This window comes from Pelobates fuscus, chromosome 3, assembly GCF_036172605.1.
Source record: "Pelobates fuscus isolate aPelFus1 chromosome 3, aPelFus1.pri, whole genome shotgun sequence".
Classification (NCBI taxonomy): domain Eukaryota; kingdom Metazoa; phylum Chordata; class Amphibia; order Anura; family Pelobatidae; genus Pelobates; species Pelobates fuscus.
In genome coordinates, this window is record NC_086319.1 from 322,834,336 (window position 1) to 322,851,774 (window position 17,439).

Here is a 17,439-nt window from a genome sequence, read left to right on the forward strand (position 1 = left end):
ACACTGGAGTTTAGTATCTGATATTTTGCCCTTTGTTTTCAGCAATTTTCATTTGGACGTATTCTGTGTAAAAAAAAAAAAAAAAAAAAAAAAAAAAAGAGAGAAAATGGGTTCAGATGGACAGAGACAGTGTGCTTTAAATTATGCTTACTTTTTTCCCATGGGGACAGAGAGTACAGGTGAAGCTGTTGAGGTCGACTCAAACAAGTGAAGGGAACATCTGCACTAGCTATATTTTAGAAGTGGGGGATGGCTTGTGGAAACAGGGCTTCCTATCTAAGTATCAAACAGTTTGACTCTTAACATTAAGACCGCACTCAGTGATTCTTCATACTATACGCACTGCAGAGTGTTATGGTAATTTGAGTGCCCTTTTAAATATTCCAGTGAAGTACCCTGCTGAACATGTATAATTGTGCCTATTTTTATATGTAATATTCACTAAATCTAGTAATGATAAAAGTGGCAAAACATAGACTGTAATATAAGAGATGGTAAACAGAAAAACCCCTATATATATATATATTGTCTTTCTAACAGAGTTCACTAAAACATTGCACACATCGACTGGTGATGGTCCTTTTAGCCAAGTGATTGAACGTATTTCTTGTCAGAGCAAAATCGGCAGGTAATTTCTTTCTCAAGCTTTCAATAACACCTTGCTTTGTTACTTCATACTGTTAAGTAGGAATTTGATAACAATTGATTTTACATTTTAGAGAACGAACAGAAGCACACTGTAGCACTTTATCTCAGAGGTAGCCAATGTTGCCCAATGTGTAGATTATCAATTAGTGATTGATTTTGTAAGTTGCTAAAGTACACAAGTTTTTGTTAAAAAAAAAAAAAAAAATTTACCTTTTGATCTATTAAAAAAAAAACGTGTTTATAAAAGTGGAGGGTAGCACAGGGAGGCGTGCTTCCATTGGTTGCCTATCTCCAGCATGATGTGCGTACTGATAACAGACATCCATTATGCACAGAATTAACACTAGCCAGCTCGATCTCTTGTTCTGGGCTGGCTAGTGACTCTTTAATAACTCACCCAGAGGTGAAGTTACATCTCCGGTGGCAAAAAGTTAAAACTCTCTGTATGTCCAGCGTTTCATTGAAATGCTTCATATACAGACTCCAAGCAGCATCACAACTTCAAATCACGAAGTAGTCATGGGGCTTGGTGTAAACCTTCAATCAACTGAGTTTGATTCTCTAAAGCAGTGCTCTTTAACCCTCTCATCAAGGCACACCTAACCGTCCAGGATTTAGGGATTACCCAGGTGTGTTTAAGGTGTTTTACAAAAAAAACAAAACAGAAAACGAACAGAAAAACTAAAAACACCCTAGACTCTCAGGTGTGTATTTTTTATTTTATTTTATTTTTTCTAAACTCCTTAGACACAGCTGGGTAATTCCTAACTCCTGGACTGTTAGGTGTGCCTTGAGCAGAGGGTTGAGAAGCACTGCTCTAAAAGGAGATCAATTGAGTAAACTGATGCTGGCAAAAGATTTGCTGGAGCCATTTTTGAGATTGGAGTGGAAGGAAGTTATATGAACAGGCAAGGTCAATGTGTGAGGATGTGTTTTGCAGACAAGGTACAATGACACTGCATGGTTGAAAACCATCATCAAGACTTTGAGCTTTAGCCAGGAAATTATTAGGAGCCAGTAAGTAAAAGTGCCTAATTATGTAGATAATATTGAGCTATGGGGGAGTGAAGAAGCTGCTTTAATGGTTTGTTTTAGCAGAAAAACCGAGAAGGCTACTGCTTGTTTCCCTTTAGCATAATGACTGCGCATCCAAGATTAAGTTTTGATTAATTTAGTTTTTGTTCAGAAAATAGTGTGACCCCTTTGTAGGGGGTACACAGAGGGTGTAATTGTTTGTGTTTTGGGAGTGGTGGTTCATGAAGTTAGGGAAATCACACTGCTTTAGTTAGGCTAACTAGAACATTAGAAAAATAAGAAAAACAAGCTGGTGTACATGAGTAATAAACAGAAAATATAAAGTTAAATCTTGTTCTGTTTGCAGCGGATACCTAAATCTAAAGTTTTTGTGTAGGCACCCACAGACAGGGCACCAGCAACACTTTCATAAAACCATTAGGAGTAGATAAATTGAATCAGAAGAGTATGTGATCTACTATGTGATCAAGGTGAAATGTTAAATGCATGTGAATACTAGCTTGTCTGCCATTTTAAATGGGTATGTTAAAGACCGTACTCACTACAAATTGCAGCTTAATGTAGTGCTTCTGGCCAGTGTAACATGCCCCTGCAGGCATTTTAATGTAAACCATGGCTTTTCAGAGAAAAGGCTGTGTTTACATTACTGCTTAGTAACTCCGAGTAGGCCGTGACCGCCACTAGAGGTGCTTCCTGGGTTGTGCAGCACTGACCTTTACTGTCTCCACATTCTGCATGGAGGTACTGAAATTTCCCCTCATAGAGATGCATTGAGTCAATGCATATTTATGAGGAGATGTAGAGTGGCGTTTTGCGGGGGGACTAAACTGCTATTTAGACCCATAATGTCAGGAGTATATTTGTATTCCTGTCAGTGTTCCTTTAAGTCTAGGCACCAGCTTCTTTATCACCTCATTACCCTGAGATTTTGAAACTGGCAGTAATGTTAATTGTTTAATCAGATACTTGTGATATTGACTCTTTCACCCATCCCCAGTTACACTTCATATGCCATCACCTGTCTTGGTTGTGTATATCTGCTGCATGTAAAACTCACATCAATTTATATTCTTCTAAGTGATTTGAAACGTGGGGATATTGGAGAACATGAAGATGGTGCTGAATGTACTACACAGTCCCTGCAGGCCGAAGGTAACCTCTATTGCTAATAACATTTATATTTTGTCAATATTTTTCAGTGTATTATTTATAAAGGGCTGAGGGTTTCTAAACACTAAATTGTGCATGTCTACTATGCTTAATACTTGCTCAATTTAAACAGCATTGGATACATTCTTTTATTACAGATTCTGGTACATCGCAGCTGGCATTTGGTGCTTTGGAGCTGTCACAAAGCCAGGACTTAGAGGGTCTCAGCACACTTGATGACAGCTGCAAGCTCTTGCCACCACCCACAAAATCCACTGTACCTCAGACAGCTGAATGTAACAAAGACAATGGTAAAGTATTTTCCCTAGTTTGCTTAAAAGGAAAAGCAAATAAATGTAATTTCACCTTTTTGTTTAAGAGATGTTTGGTCAGTTACAGAGTTTATCTGACTAAAATCACTTTGCTTTGCCCAACTGCATTCATGTTGCAATGATATCAACTCCAGTCACTGGGCATCTACGCAACATTCGCTCTTTTAGGATTCACGGAAAAAGAATGTTAACTGCAGGAGGAAATATCGCATACACAGTGATTGGTGAATGTGCATAGTGAAGTTATCTGTAGTTGGGTAAACTCTTAAAATGGCAGTGCTGACTGTGGTCACCACTGGAGCGATAGTTTTCCTTTCTGCATTATTTGCTGGTTATAAATCTATCCAACAATAATTCTCCATCTCTACAGAAGATCTCTAAAGGAGGATGTGGTTTGCGTTATTGTCTACTTGTAATACATTTAAAGTGTTTTATTAGTAATATTATTTTAAAGTGCCACCAAATTCCACAGCACTGTATGATTGGACTAACAGACACGTAGTTGCAACAAGACTAGTTGGACACAGAGGGTGTTTAGGGCCCTGCTCAAAGAACTTGCATTCTAGATGGAGTGGATTAAAGTTACTAGAATAGCTTACAAATAAAGGTCAGGTTTTTTTTCTTTTTTCTCTTTTGTGTGACAGTTGCAGGAGAGGAGGCAGGGTGAGTTACCAAGCTATTAACTGTTTAATTGATATACTTTCCTAAAAAGTGCATTTTTATTGATCTTATGAAGGAACTGAGACATGGTGAGAGTCTTAAGAGCAGGAAAGGGAGTTCCATATGAGAAGTGCAGCCTTAGAGAAGTCTTAAAGGTGGGTGTCAGAGGTGTGAGTACAAACAGATGGTAGACTCAAATCTTTGGTAGAGCGTATGGACCTCAAAAGGACATACTTATGTGTTGGTGAGGATAGATAGGTAGGAGCAGCATTCTGTAGAGATTTGTAAGCAAGGGCCAGAGTTTTAAAGTGAGCCCTAAAACCAATTGGACGCCAGTGTTCGGAATAACTGAATGGGGGAGATATGGGAAGTGTGGGCGGACAGGAAGATGAGCCTTGCTGCCGCATTCCTTATAGATTGTAATGGGTCAGCTGGGAACGGGTAAGATCACGGAGAAGCGAATTGCAGTAGTAATGGCGAGAGATGATAGAGGCATATACCAGCACCTTCGCCTCATCCGGTGGTGGATAGGCCAGATGTGAGCTATGTTTTTGAGATGGAAGCAGCAGGATTTGGCAAGTGACTAGATATTGGGAGTCAAGGAGAGATTAGAGCCAAAGAGAACACCTAGGCAGCGAGCCTGCGATGGTAGATGGTAGTGCCATTGATTTGGAGGGAAATAGACACAGGAGTAGGACACTTAAGAGATGAAAGACATGTTCTGTTTTGGACCGCTTAAGTTTAAGGAAATGAGCAGCTTCCCAGTGTGAAATGGCAGAGAAGCATTTAAATACATGCGTCGAGCCATGGAAGGACTGTGAGTGATCCGGAGAGGACAGATTTACATGTCATTCACATAGAAGTGATATTTAAAGCCAAGGGATGCAGTATAGATTGAGAGCCGTAAGGGACCAAAGACAGAAAGTGGTGGGTTGCGCAGAAGAGGAAGTGCCAGAAAAAGAAACACTGAAAATGCACTGGGAGAGGTAGAAGGAGAACCAGTCAGTGTCGTAGACAAAGCATATTGAGGATGAGAAAAGGTTTTTGATTAACATTGTCGAAAGCAGCAAAAAGGTGAAGGAGCATTATTGTAGTGAGCACTGGATTTAGCAGCAGTTAAATCATTGTATACTTTGGTCAGAGCCATTTTGACAGAGTGACGAGCATGGGAAACCACATAAGCAGGTTAAGCAGAGAGTTGGATTCCAGGAAGTCTTTTAATCTAGCATACACGACTACTCTATCGAGGATCTTGGAGGCGGATGGTAGTAATGAGCTAGGACGGTAGTTGGATGGGGAGTTTAGGTCAAGGTTAGGCTTTTTTAGAATCTGGTGATGGTTTCATGCTTGAAGGGCAAAGAGAATATGAGGGAGAGATTGAATATTTTAAGCAAAAGGAAACCGAGCATGAGTGACATGTGAGGGAATAAGGTTGAGGGAACAAGTGGTGTGCCAGGAGGGCCGAGGCAAAGCAAAATCCTCTTCTGACCTAGCGGGGGCAAGTGTGCATAGAACAGAGGAAGTAGTGGGGTTGAGGGAACTATTGGTAGGGGTAGGAAGAGAGATTAGAGGTCTCTTCCCTGATTTCGCAACTCACTTCACTGAGACTTCTGCCGTTTGTAGTGGTCATGTTACTTGGAGTAGCAGCAACAGGGCAAAGAAGAGAGTTAAAATTGTGAAAGAGGTGTTTGGGCTGTCGAGAGAGGGTGGTTGAGGGTATTGAAATGGCTTTCTTTTGCAGAGGATAGAGCCAAGCTGTATGAGTGTAGTATAAATTTGTAGTGGAGGAAACCAGATGAAGAATGAGACTTTCTCCTGCAGTATTCAGCAGTTCTGGAGCATTTTTGGAGGTATTGGGTCCGCTTAATATGCCAAGGTTGTAACCGGGGTCTCTTACAATGTTTAAATATAGGCGGTGTCATATCATCTAGTTCAGAGGAGAGTGTGGAATTGTATAAAGAGGTAGCAGAGCTTAAGGAAAGTGATGTAAAAGGTGAGGTTGGTGGAGAATTGCTGTAGATCAAGACAGGGGAGGTTTCTACGAGACTGATGTACCAAGGGTAGTTTAATTTAGGTATGGGTTAGGCTTACTAAATTGATTCTTTGCAGATAATACTGACCTGATCATGTAAACATCACAGTATTCCCAATTTGATGTATCGTTTTATAGTAGAAGTTAAGTATTTCTTAAAAGAACAAGATATTTTTTTAGATGCAGAGAAAGATGTACCTTAAAAAAACAAAAAACAAAAAAAAGTTTCTTTTCATTTTTATATATAGACCAAAGAATATAACTTCTTAGATCCTTGCTGAATTCGAATTGTGAATTTCTCAGTCTTAAATCAAATTTGCATTGTGGGTAGTTCTACTAGGTTTTTTTTTTTTTTTTGCCAAAACAAGTCCCCTGCTGTGCCCGTCTCTTAGCAGCTCCGTGGGTGGCTTTCTCTGGGTCCAATGGTGTCTAGGCTGGCCAGGTAAAGGTCAAGGGCTGGAGCTGCGTTGGCTGCTGCCAGCTAGTCTCCGTGTGAATTCCCCTTCACAACTGCTGGGAGGAAGTCCTCTGAGATTGCTTACTCCAAGTGCTGGAGCGAGTAGGTTGACTGCCACTCACCACCTGCTGCAATCTCTATTGCCGAATGATTGGTTGGCACTAACTGATCTATGAAGAACTCCCACTTGGATCCCTGATATTCCAGCTCCAGGGGAGATCCTGAGATGATCTCAGTCTGTTCTGGATGGCAGCCCTGTGTGCTTTGCAAAGGCACCTCGTGTGCCATGCACGGCATGTGCCATAGGCTACTGACCCCTGTTCTATTACATAGAACCAAAGTGAGACTTGCGCGGATTCAAAGTGAGCCTTAAATTGTCAGACACAGTAGTAGAACTGAAAGCATAGCTGGCTGGAAGATTTTTTCCGATCAGCTATTTTGACCTTTTAAATTCACGTTTAATTCTCTGCATTTCTCACTTTAGTGAATTACCCTGTTAGAACAAGATATTGATAGAAACTTGTTGGCAAATATAAATGTGGAGATCTGCAAAAAACTACTTAAACCATCTGCTGATAAATGGTTTATTTAAATGTGCTTTATTTAAAAAAAAAAAAATAAAAAAAAATTGTACAAATACTTTTCTCTCCCTCTTCCTCCCTCCATCCATATGTTTCATTAATGCCAACCCATCCTTGTTTGTTTTAAACTAAATGCACAAAGAACATTTTTAAAATATTGTCTGCAACTCTCTGCAAATCATTAAATGTAAATAGTCTTGAGAAATGTCTGCCAGCCTTCAATAACTGTTGAAAGAAAACGGGCCATTCAAAATATATTTGAGACACAGTAGTTCCTTTAGCCATTCTATATAGTACATTTACAAGTAACAAGCTGACATTGAAATAGTGCTACCCGTTACATTGATCCTTTTGGGATATCTGAAAGAGTAGTGAGCACATTTGCCTCTGCCTCTTGGGCACCAATGTCCTATTTTCTGTTTGTGTAAGAGTGCACACAAAATGCAGTTCTGTTCTCAGTGGTGATTCTAGCTGCTGCTCGTCAGCCTGCTTCTTTCTTTGCACGTTTGGGCGCATTATCTGTTGGGGAGAAAGGGACAGCTTGTGGTCCAATTAATGAACATCTGTGTATTTCTTCCTAGCTGGAACTGTGCAAGGTGCCAGTCATCAGACGCACAGGGTCCATCATGGGCAATGTTTGAGCGGATTGCAAGAGGTCCATGCTGTCAGTGAGTGCTGGACTGATTTTTAATGATCTGTCAACTATGGCTGATTCATTTTCTGCAACCAATTCCTACTCTACTTTCAAAAAGACATTGGCTAATGTAATGCTTTCAATTCAAATGAACAGTATTTTTAGTATTTCAGTGATTTTACCTATGTCTGCCTCTTTCTGTGTCAGTATTTGGCTGCTGAAGTGCTGCAGATTCACACTAATAGTGAAATATACTGTATGAAATGTAACACATTCGTTATGACCATGCTGATTTCATGTTAAAAGAGAAACGTTGATCTGTTGCCTAATGCAGTCATGGAATTCGGGTTCTTGGCTTGTCCTGTTTAACTATATATTATTACATTGTAAATATTCTAGTGCAGCAGATCTGCTCAAATGCAAATCTGCGTTTGAAAGGTTACACAATAGGGAATTGTTTTCACATAATGTGTAAACAAACTGGTTTAACACGTTGAAAATGTCCTTTTTGAGTATCATGACACAGATTAATTTATACAAGAAACTGTTCACATGCAAGAGACAATCAAAACAAGTGGAATATAAAATGATACTTGAATGAATAAACAAAAAAGCCACCCCACTGTTTTTCTGCAGGCACTAATTATTTAAAGGCAATGAAATTCGTTATTAGGAGAGAGCATTCTTTACTGGTTCACAGTGTAAGACCTAGCAGCCAGGAATCGAGTTCTCTATGTAATGCTTAAGCCAGTAGTGTCCCAAAGTGTCCTGCAGACTTCTGTGTCATAATGCAGGTGTTTAAAAAAAAAAAAACAACAACAATACAATAAACTCTGTACCAATTGGAAGCACAATGGGAACTCGATTCACAATTCATCCTATTTAAATATATTGGAACATATTCAGTATTTGGCCAAATAATAAAGATAGGAAAATGAGAAGTGATCCCATATTTTAGTTAGTAAAAATCTAATTAAGGAGGGGGAAGGGGGGGGGGGGGGGGTCTAGCTGCCGAATTAACTGGTCACATGCACAGAGAGCTCAGTGAAGGAAACCTCATATAAGGCTATAATCTTGAATTTAACAACCTCGACAATCCATAATCAGAAGACGACCAGCACCCAGTCCGGTTGCCCCCCGAGACTTCTCTGCCTCATTAACATTGTTGCGGCCTACCTGTTGGAGCGGGTGTGGGAGACGCGGCCCATCCCGCTGCTGGCTTATATGCTGAACCAAGTGAGCGTCGGAAAGGCTTGTTTACTGAACCTCTGTTTGAACTTTCTTTTTTTCTTCTTTTTTTTTTTTTCAGTCAAACTACTGTAACTAGTCTTTTGTCAATGTTCGTTTGCTGGACAATAGCGGACAAGTTTTCTTTTCTTTTTTTTTTTTCTTTTCTTTTACAACCTCTTGGAGTGTTGGGATCAATGTTTAAGAGTCCCCATAAAAATCTTAACTTAAACATATATGTTTTGAAAAACATGTAATGAGATGTTTGTTCAATTTCCCTTCGGAAACTGAAGAAGTATCTTTTTATTCGAAGACTTGAAGAAAGTTACATCAGCCACAGCAGTACATCGAATGTACTGCTATGTATTTGCAGTTCTGCTGAATGTGACACCGGTATAGATGTACTATTTTGTGAGTATAGCTTCTTTTCTTTTTGAATTCCATTTCGTGAGCACTATAGAACACATTTCCAGTCCCCACAGAGCTCTCATTTGTTGCAGGGTTATTCATTTAAAATTTAAAGGAACACTTTAGCGTTCGGAATACAACTATGTATTCCTTACATTGTAGTGCTCTGATAAGTGTTTTGGTCCCTTGCAGCACTGGTCTACACATTGCTGACCCGTCCCCTTGAGGATTTCAGACAATCCAGTTCTTGACCATAGGAAAGCATTGGGAATCTAGTGTGCATGCATAGCAAATCGCTGCACTGTGCCAATCCTATGGTCTCGATTTCTGCAGAAGCACTCTTATGGCTGTCATTATGACAGTCACTGCAGGCATTTATACCCTGTAATTTAAACATTGTCAATCCTGCAGAACGGCAGTGTTTTACATTGCAGGCTTGAAAAGACAGGGATATGACACCCAGACCAACTTATAGAGATGAAGTGGTCAGGGTGCCTAGTGTCCCTTTAAGGCCAAGATAGCCACGTTGGAAATATTCTGTCAACTATGCTCCCAAGTTCAGCTAATTTGGTCTTAAATGTGACGTTCACAATTCTCAGTTTAGTGAATAGCTCTATCAGCCTTTTCAATATTAGGGGCACACAGTTTGGATACTTGGACACAAAATAGTAATTCCAACATATAAAATCACCTTGTTCTATAGCCTGACCACAATTTCTGGGAGTGAGTCCTCATCCATTCCAGCTGTCTGGTGTTTTCTCCTGCATTAACCCAGGTCAACAGCTAGGGAAACGCTACAGAGTCAGACTTTATTATTGACTATTATTTCTATTTTTCTGCATTTTGTATGTGCCTATTGATTGGTTGCTCTCTGCAGCATTCCAACCAAATGTGGAGCAGACCACACACTCTGTGAGCACCTCCAGTGCTAAATTGATGGGATCCTAGCAAGTAGCGTTTGTGGTGTTTGTTACTATTATGGGAGCAAGTTGTGCATGGCCTTGTGAATATTGGCTTAAAGAGAGCATTTACACAAAATAGATTATTGCTAGCGGTTTAGGATATTTTTTATATAGTAGCTGCCCTCTAAGATTATATATATTTTTTTTTTTTTTTTTCTTAATTTCTTCATCTAGAATTCCTTCACTCATGTCCTGAGACCTTTGCAAAGAGGAAGCCTACCGAGGACAGCCAAGATAAAGAATCTAAAAGGTAGATAACTTTGTGTTTCTTCTTTTTTAAAGGTTTGGAGGGGGGAATCCTCATATAAAAAAAAAAAAAACTGTTGTCTTCTATATTTGTCTATTGTCGTTCCTGATATTCAGTAAATGCCTTGTGATGCCTAGTTGTGAACTATTCTGGAGGGTTATCCCTTTGAATTGCTGTTTTTTTTTGTTTTGTTTTTTAATCTATTTTACTTCCAGTCTCTTCGTACACTGACTGAATTTAGATTATTGGCAGTCTTCCACTTTGCATTGCAGCTGTACATTTGTTATATTGCCATTTAATTACTTATGTTTTTCAGGAAACTGGAAGACGTTTTGACAAAAGCGGATTCTTCATGTGAACCATGTGGCGTTAAAATGGAAACGGTTGTAAAACTAGATACTGATGACTGTCATGAAAAAGAATCCAGTGAAGAAGAGCCAAGCAGCCAAGATTTTCAGTCTGAACAAGCTAAATGCAGTCCAGAACCAGAAGTCCAAGACAAGGATTCCTCTGATATTGCCTCAACTCAAGAAGATATGTTTGGTCAGCCCAGTATTTCAGGTTCGAATTGTATTTTCGTACCATTAGGCATGTTCTGATGGAAAAAAGAGATATTGTGCTAGGGCCTTATAGGCTATAAGCCAGCAGCCTAACCCTGCCAAAGAGGAGGCTGTATTTCTACTCACCAGTGGTTAGTGGATGAGTTGAAATTTTAAACCGTGAAATACCCTTGAATTTTAGAATTCTCAAAGCCCTAGTCAGTCTGTAATGCTGATATTTTCTTTTAAGTAACAGAATAGAATTGATTATGCTAATTTAAAGCCTGATAAACCATTTACATTTTATTTAATTTTTTATTAGTTGTAACTTAAGTGTGGCTTTCTCTTCTGTTTTAATAACTAGATTCGCAAAAAAGTCCATTGACCAAGATTGTATCCACCCCTGCCGCTACTTTGCATTTGTTGCATCTTTCTGGACAAGAAGGCCTTACAGCTGAAAATATTTTAGAGTGAGTAGCTAATGTTCTGTTGAGTTTGTTTTACAAATGTCGAGGGGCTATGCTGCTTAAGTTAGCCTTTGTTGTACGCTTTATTTTTTTTTTTTGAGTAACTTATTCTGTATCATGAACACCTTGATTTACTATACCCAGATAATGCTGCATTTACATTTCATTTCTGTGCAGTTGAGGAAAGTGGAAGGGTTGAAAATCTAAGTAGATTATGGATTGCAGTAAAATTCTTGGCTAATAATGAACATTGTGGAATATGTAGACCGATACTATATAAGCCACTGAGAAGGCCATAAAAGTAAAAATGTGCTCATCATAATGTGTGGAGCACAGTGTAATAAGATTGATTTAGGCTCAGAAATACATATTTGGGGAAATGTGTTTTTTTTTTTTTTTTTTGTGGGATGGGGGGGGGGTCATTTAATCAGGAATAACTATGGTTAAGACAACCATTTCAGTTCAAATGAACTACATGGAGAGTATGCTCCCCCCCCCCCCCCCCCCAGCGCTCCTTAGAAGGGGTTAAAACATACCTACTTTCCATCCGCCGGCGCTAGCACTGTCCGTGATCTACATCCTTGGTGACCTCATCAGACTTTCCAATAAGGAAAACATTGGATTGGCCCTGTCCCATACTGATTTCAGCCAAACGCAGTTTTTTCCAATCAGCACCTCCTCATGCATTTCTGAGGAAAATTCAGCATTTCCATGCAGAGTGTGAAGACTCTGAACAGCAGTGCAGCACTGCCCCAGGAAGCACCTCCAGTGGCTATCTGAGAAATATCCACAGTATCCCTAAGGGGCAATGTAAACACTGCAGTTTCTCACTGTGCAGCACTGAGATAGGAAGCACTTTAGTGGCTCTCTGAGTTACTGCCACTAGAGGTGTTACTAGGCAGCAATGTAAACACTGCCTTTTTTCTGAAGAGGGGGCTTGTCATGTGACTGTGGCAGCCATCTTGGAAAAGGGAGGGAAGAAAAGGCAGAATGTCATAACAATACAAAACTATTGGCAGCTGGCTAAAAGGAAAATAAAATCATATTATAAAAAAAAATGCTTAAATAGCGTGGATATAATTAATAAAATGTGTAGAGACTAAATATGAGAAATGGATAAAAAGATTCTTAATTACCGTATATACTCGAGTATAAGCCGAGTTTTTCAGCACATTTTTTGTGCTGAAAAACCCCAACTCGGCTTATACTCGAGTTAATGTCTGTATTATGGCAATTTACATTGCCATAATACAGACAATGGGGCTAGCAGCGAGCGCTTGCCTCTCCTGCAGCTCCTGTCAGCTCCCTCCTCCTCCGCGCCGGTCCTTTCAGCACCTCGGTCAGCTCCCAGTGTAAGTCTCGCGAGAGCCGTGGGGTCATAGTGCGGCTCTCGCGAGACTTACACTGTGAGCTGACAGAGGAGCTGCACGGACCGGCGCGGAGAAGTGAGCTGACAGGAGCTGCAGGAGAGGTAAGTGCTTCCTGCCAGCCTCCCTCTCCCCCCCCCCCCCCCCTCCCCACTGAACTGCGAATGCCACTGGACCACCAGGGAAGGAGAGCCCCACTCCCTGCCATGTATCAAGCAGGGAGGGGGGACGAAAATAAAAAAATGTATAAAATAATATTAAAAAAAAAAATAATAATAATGAAAAAAATAATTACTAATAAAACAAAAATAAAATTATAATAATGAAAAAAATATTAAAAATTCCCACCCCTACCAAGGCTCTGCATCACACACATACACACTGCACTCATACACATACACACTGCACTCATACACATACACACTGCACTCATACACATACACACTGCACTCATACACATACACACTGCACTCATACACATACACATACACACTGCACTCATACACATACACATACACATACACACTGCACTCATACACATACACATACACACTGCACTCATACACATACACATACACACTGCACTCATACACATACACATACACATACACACTGCACTCATACACATACACATACACACTGCACTCATACACATACACATACACATACACACTGCACTCATACACATACACATACACACTGCACTCATACACATACACATACACACTGCACTCATACACATACACATACACACTGCACTCATACACATACACACACACACACACACACTGCACTCATACACATACACACACACACACTGCACTCATACACACACACACACACGCGCATGCGCACACACACACACACACACACACTGCACACATACATACATACACACACACACACTGCACTCATACGCACTCATATACACACACACACTGCACTCATACACACACACACTGCACTCATACACACACACACACACACACTGCACTCATACACACACACACACACTGTAAATAAATATTCAATTAATATAATTTTTTTAGGATCTTATTTTATTTAGAAATTTACCAGTAGCTGCTGCATTTCCCACCCTAGTCTTATACTCGAGTCAATAAGTCTTCCCAGTTTTTTGGGGTAAAATTAGGGGCCTCGGCTTATATTCGGGTCGACTTTTATACTCGAGTATATACGGGTATATTGAAAAATGTATTTAAAAAATAAATAAAAAAAGGGAGGGGAGATTACAAAAAATACATTTTGATTACCATGTATCAAATAAGTATACATAGCAATAATGGGTGTTTTTATTTATTTTCCTCTCCTTGTGTAGAAGTTCCTCAGACCTGGTTTCTCCTTTCCCAGATGCTATCCAACCTACCCCTATCATCATCCCCAGCTCCCCAACCGAAAAGGAGACGACAGAAGGTAAACACCTTTCTGTCTTGGTCATTCGGCAACGTTTCATTTGATATGTAATGTGTCTGTACATGGATATAGTAAAGTACCACCTTTTGATATTGTGCATCTGAATGACTTATCCATATCCCAGAAATGTACTAATTATTTATTTGACTTTATATAGATGAGACCATGCAGAATGCTGAACCATCAAAAGATGCTGAACCAGAAGTCTGTGCATCAGAGAAATCCCTGGACTCGAAAGATCATGCGTTCTTAGTAGTGCCTCAGGCTTCAACTCCAGTGTGCCAAATTACTCCAGCATTTGTTCCAGGGTCATTTGTTGTACCTTCGCAGCCACAATTTTCCCATGTAAGTATTTCTATAAGTAAAACACATGGGGAGAATTTCTCAAAGTTTTGTGTACTGAATATTTGTGTGACTCACCTAAAGTGGTGCAGTAGCCATAGAAACTGCAGGTACATTTGACAGATGTGACTCAATCTCTTCTAGATATTGTTCCACTACTTTCCAGAACAAAATGTTTGTTAAATCTCCCCTGTTGTATACAGAAACGTTCTGTAAAATGATAAAAAATGCAACCAAAATTTGATCTGGTTCCATAAATAAACAGTAGGAAAATTTGAAAGGTTTCTAACATTTGAACCAATGTAAGTGATGTACACAATAACCATTCATTTTCTGTTCCTTAACAATGGTTTCGGTGTATTGGGGTACAAAAAAACCTACGTCGTCTTCCATTTTTGTAGGATGACTTTGCATCTCTCTTTTGGACTACAGCTCCCATAATGCTCAACCACTGGCAGAAGAAAATATAAATTATTTGTTGTGACCACTTTTAATTTCCACCATTTTTTAGAATTTCATCTTTTCTGTGTTTATTTTTATTGCGGCTTTTATGTATTGCTTTGCAGATTTTTATGTTATTTATTTTTGTATTCACTTTTTTGGATTTGTAATTGTGCGAGACATTATACACACACACACCCCATTTGTATTTGCAATTTTATGTTTATATGTATATATGTTTATGTTTAGGATGTTTTTATGCCAACCCCAAGCCTTGAAGAATCCAGAGAAGAAATTGCTCCTCACACTGTTACAAAGGGCCTAGAAAGCCTGAAGCCTCCAGAGTTGATGGCAGAAATTGCAGAATTAGACTCCACAATGTCTCAAGCTGACACAGGTGATGAGTGTAAATTGTTGCTCTCTACCAGTGAACCTAGTGAGCTAATGGAAACAGATGTTGGCAATTCAAAAAATTCAGAGGATGACCGCAAAGACACACAGATTGAAATTTTGGAACAGTCATTTTGTCAGTCAAGGAGTTCAGTGGATGGTCCTGCTTCAGGAAATCTTGAAGACAAAGGCTTAACTTCTGGAATACCCACAGGGCAAGTTATAGAAGAATCTTCTGTTGGTAATGAAAAAATTACAATGGAGGATTCTACAACCAAAGGTGAAACCGAAATTGAAAAAAAGACTGCTGATTGTACTCCTCTCACAAATGATTCTGGAAGACAAGAACTCATGGACACATCTTTACAGTCAGACACTTCTTTAAGTATTCTTGATCAAGATGCACCTGAAGAGAAATCAAGCACAGCTGTTGAAAGTCTGTCTGACTTATCATCTGTGGATGAAGTCCCTGAAACTCCATGTGAAAAGGATATTGAAGACCGCAAGTCAACCGAGGATGAGCAATTGATGAGAGAAGGGGCTAACCTGAATCTTGTACTCTCAGAGACCCAGACTCAACGTTTCTGTCATGATGAAATGGAATCCTCACAGAAAGAAGAGGAGGATACAATGGAATTTGAATTAAGTACAACTTCTAAAGTAAGTGGACAGAAACCACTTTGCGAGCAATCCCAAAAACTGACATGTCAGGACCTAGAAATCCAGAAGTTGGGAGATTCTGAAGTGCCTGACCTGACTTGTGAAGTCCTAACAGTAAAGGACCAGAAAAAGACTACACTAGGTATTACTTGCATTTCCTTACAAGTTGATACAACTGCATGTCAAGAGTTGTCAGTAGACTCTGGGAGGGACCATTCAGAAAGTAATCAGCAAAGTGAACATACTGGGAAGGACATCTCTCTAAAAAGTACTTTGGAGGAACCAAATCAGAATTGTAAGTTGGATGACTTAAAGACTGATTTTAAGGAGAATCTTGTGCCTGTAGCATATGATTGTAGCAATCCAGTGTTAACGCTAAAATCTTTGCATCAGATCTCTGACCTTCCAGCAGATGATGCGGCACCGAATGTAAAACCTGTAGGTGAAAACCCTGATGAAGAGAATAAGGCTAAAGAGGCTGAGGAGCATGTTGAATCTTTGAAAGCTGAGAAGAATTTGCCACAATTGTCTGTAACAGAAAAAGAACAATCTGATGAGGTAATTCTGGTAGACAAAGCTGATGTAGGCTTATTGCAAACCGAAAGTCTTCGATTGCCAGTGCCTCCAGAAAATAAAGAATGTAAAATTAAAGCATTCAAGGAAAACTTGATTTCCGTTCATCCTGTGGATGAAGTTATGACTGTAAATCAGACTGAAAATCAATCTCAACATATTCTGAAGGAAAAAGAAACTGATGTGTTAAAGAAACCATTAAAGGGTGATCATCAATCAGATGATATTGCGGAAAAGAATACCAAAATGGATCTCCTAGAAAATAAAACATCTAGCATGTTAAAGAATGAGGAGCCTGACCTAGTGGTGGTTGAAGGAACTGAAAATCCGTCCGTAATTGTTGATGATAGCTGTGCAAAAGACATGGCTGATTCTAGGCAAAAGAGACCTCCAGAACTACCAGTAGAAGAATTGTTGGCTCCTGAGCCAAAGAAGCTTCGGGGAAACCAGGACAATGAGGTGATTGAGTCTATGAAAAGAAGTAAACCTGCCATGATTAGTGATGACGTTTTAATTGTAAGTGATCAGCAGAAAGACGTAAAGGACAGTCTTGATCCAGTGATACCCGAAAAAGTGGAGCTTCCTTCAACAGTCAAAGATGATGATGTCCCAAAAACACTCCATCATGAATCTCCCAAGGAAGTGGTTGATTTATCAATGGACATATCTGAAGAAGAAGCCCATGGCACAAATACTGATTTTCAGGAAAAAACTGTAGAGCAAAGCACTCGTAGCCTTTGTGAAAGCTCCAATGGTAAGTAAAAGTACATGATTACACATTCTAGATGGCTCTTTACATTTTCATGTCAGTAGAATTACATGAACACTATATGCACCCAGCCCACTTTAGCTTATTG

At 39.6% G+C, this 17,439-nt stretch overlaps 1 protein-coding gene across 10 annotated transcripts in view; it reads left to right on the forward strand.

Moving 5' to 3' along the window:
• Positions 1–17,439, forward strand: part of TP53BP1 (tumor protein p53 binding protein 1) — a 108,026-nt gene that overhangs the window by 33,785 nt on the left and 56,802 nt on the right. For 9 of the 10 annotated variants that reach the window (XM_063448950.1, XM_063448948.1, XM_063448946.1 and 6 more), the window contains exons 4-12: positions 541–628; positions 2,762–2,835; positions 2,991–3,143; positions 10,300–10,375; positions 10,689–10,933; positions 11,276–11,381; positions 14,082–14,176; positions 14,334–14,521; positions 15,209–17,336. In XM_063448950.1, the coding sequence (XP_063305020.1) occupies positions 541–628; positions 2,762–2,835; positions 2,991–3,143; positions 10,300–10,375; positions 10,689–10,933; positions 11,276–11,381; positions 14,082–14,176; positions 14,334–14,521; positions 15,209–17,336 (3,153 nt within the window). Of the gene's footprint in view, positions 1–540; positions 629–2,761; positions 2,836–2,990; positions 3,144–10,299; positions 10,376–10,688; positions 10,951–11,275; positions 11,382–14,081; positions 14,177–14,333; positions 14,522–15,208; positions 17,337–17,439 lie in introns of those variants that run through there. The other variant, XM_063448955.1, reaches the window with a different exon arrangement.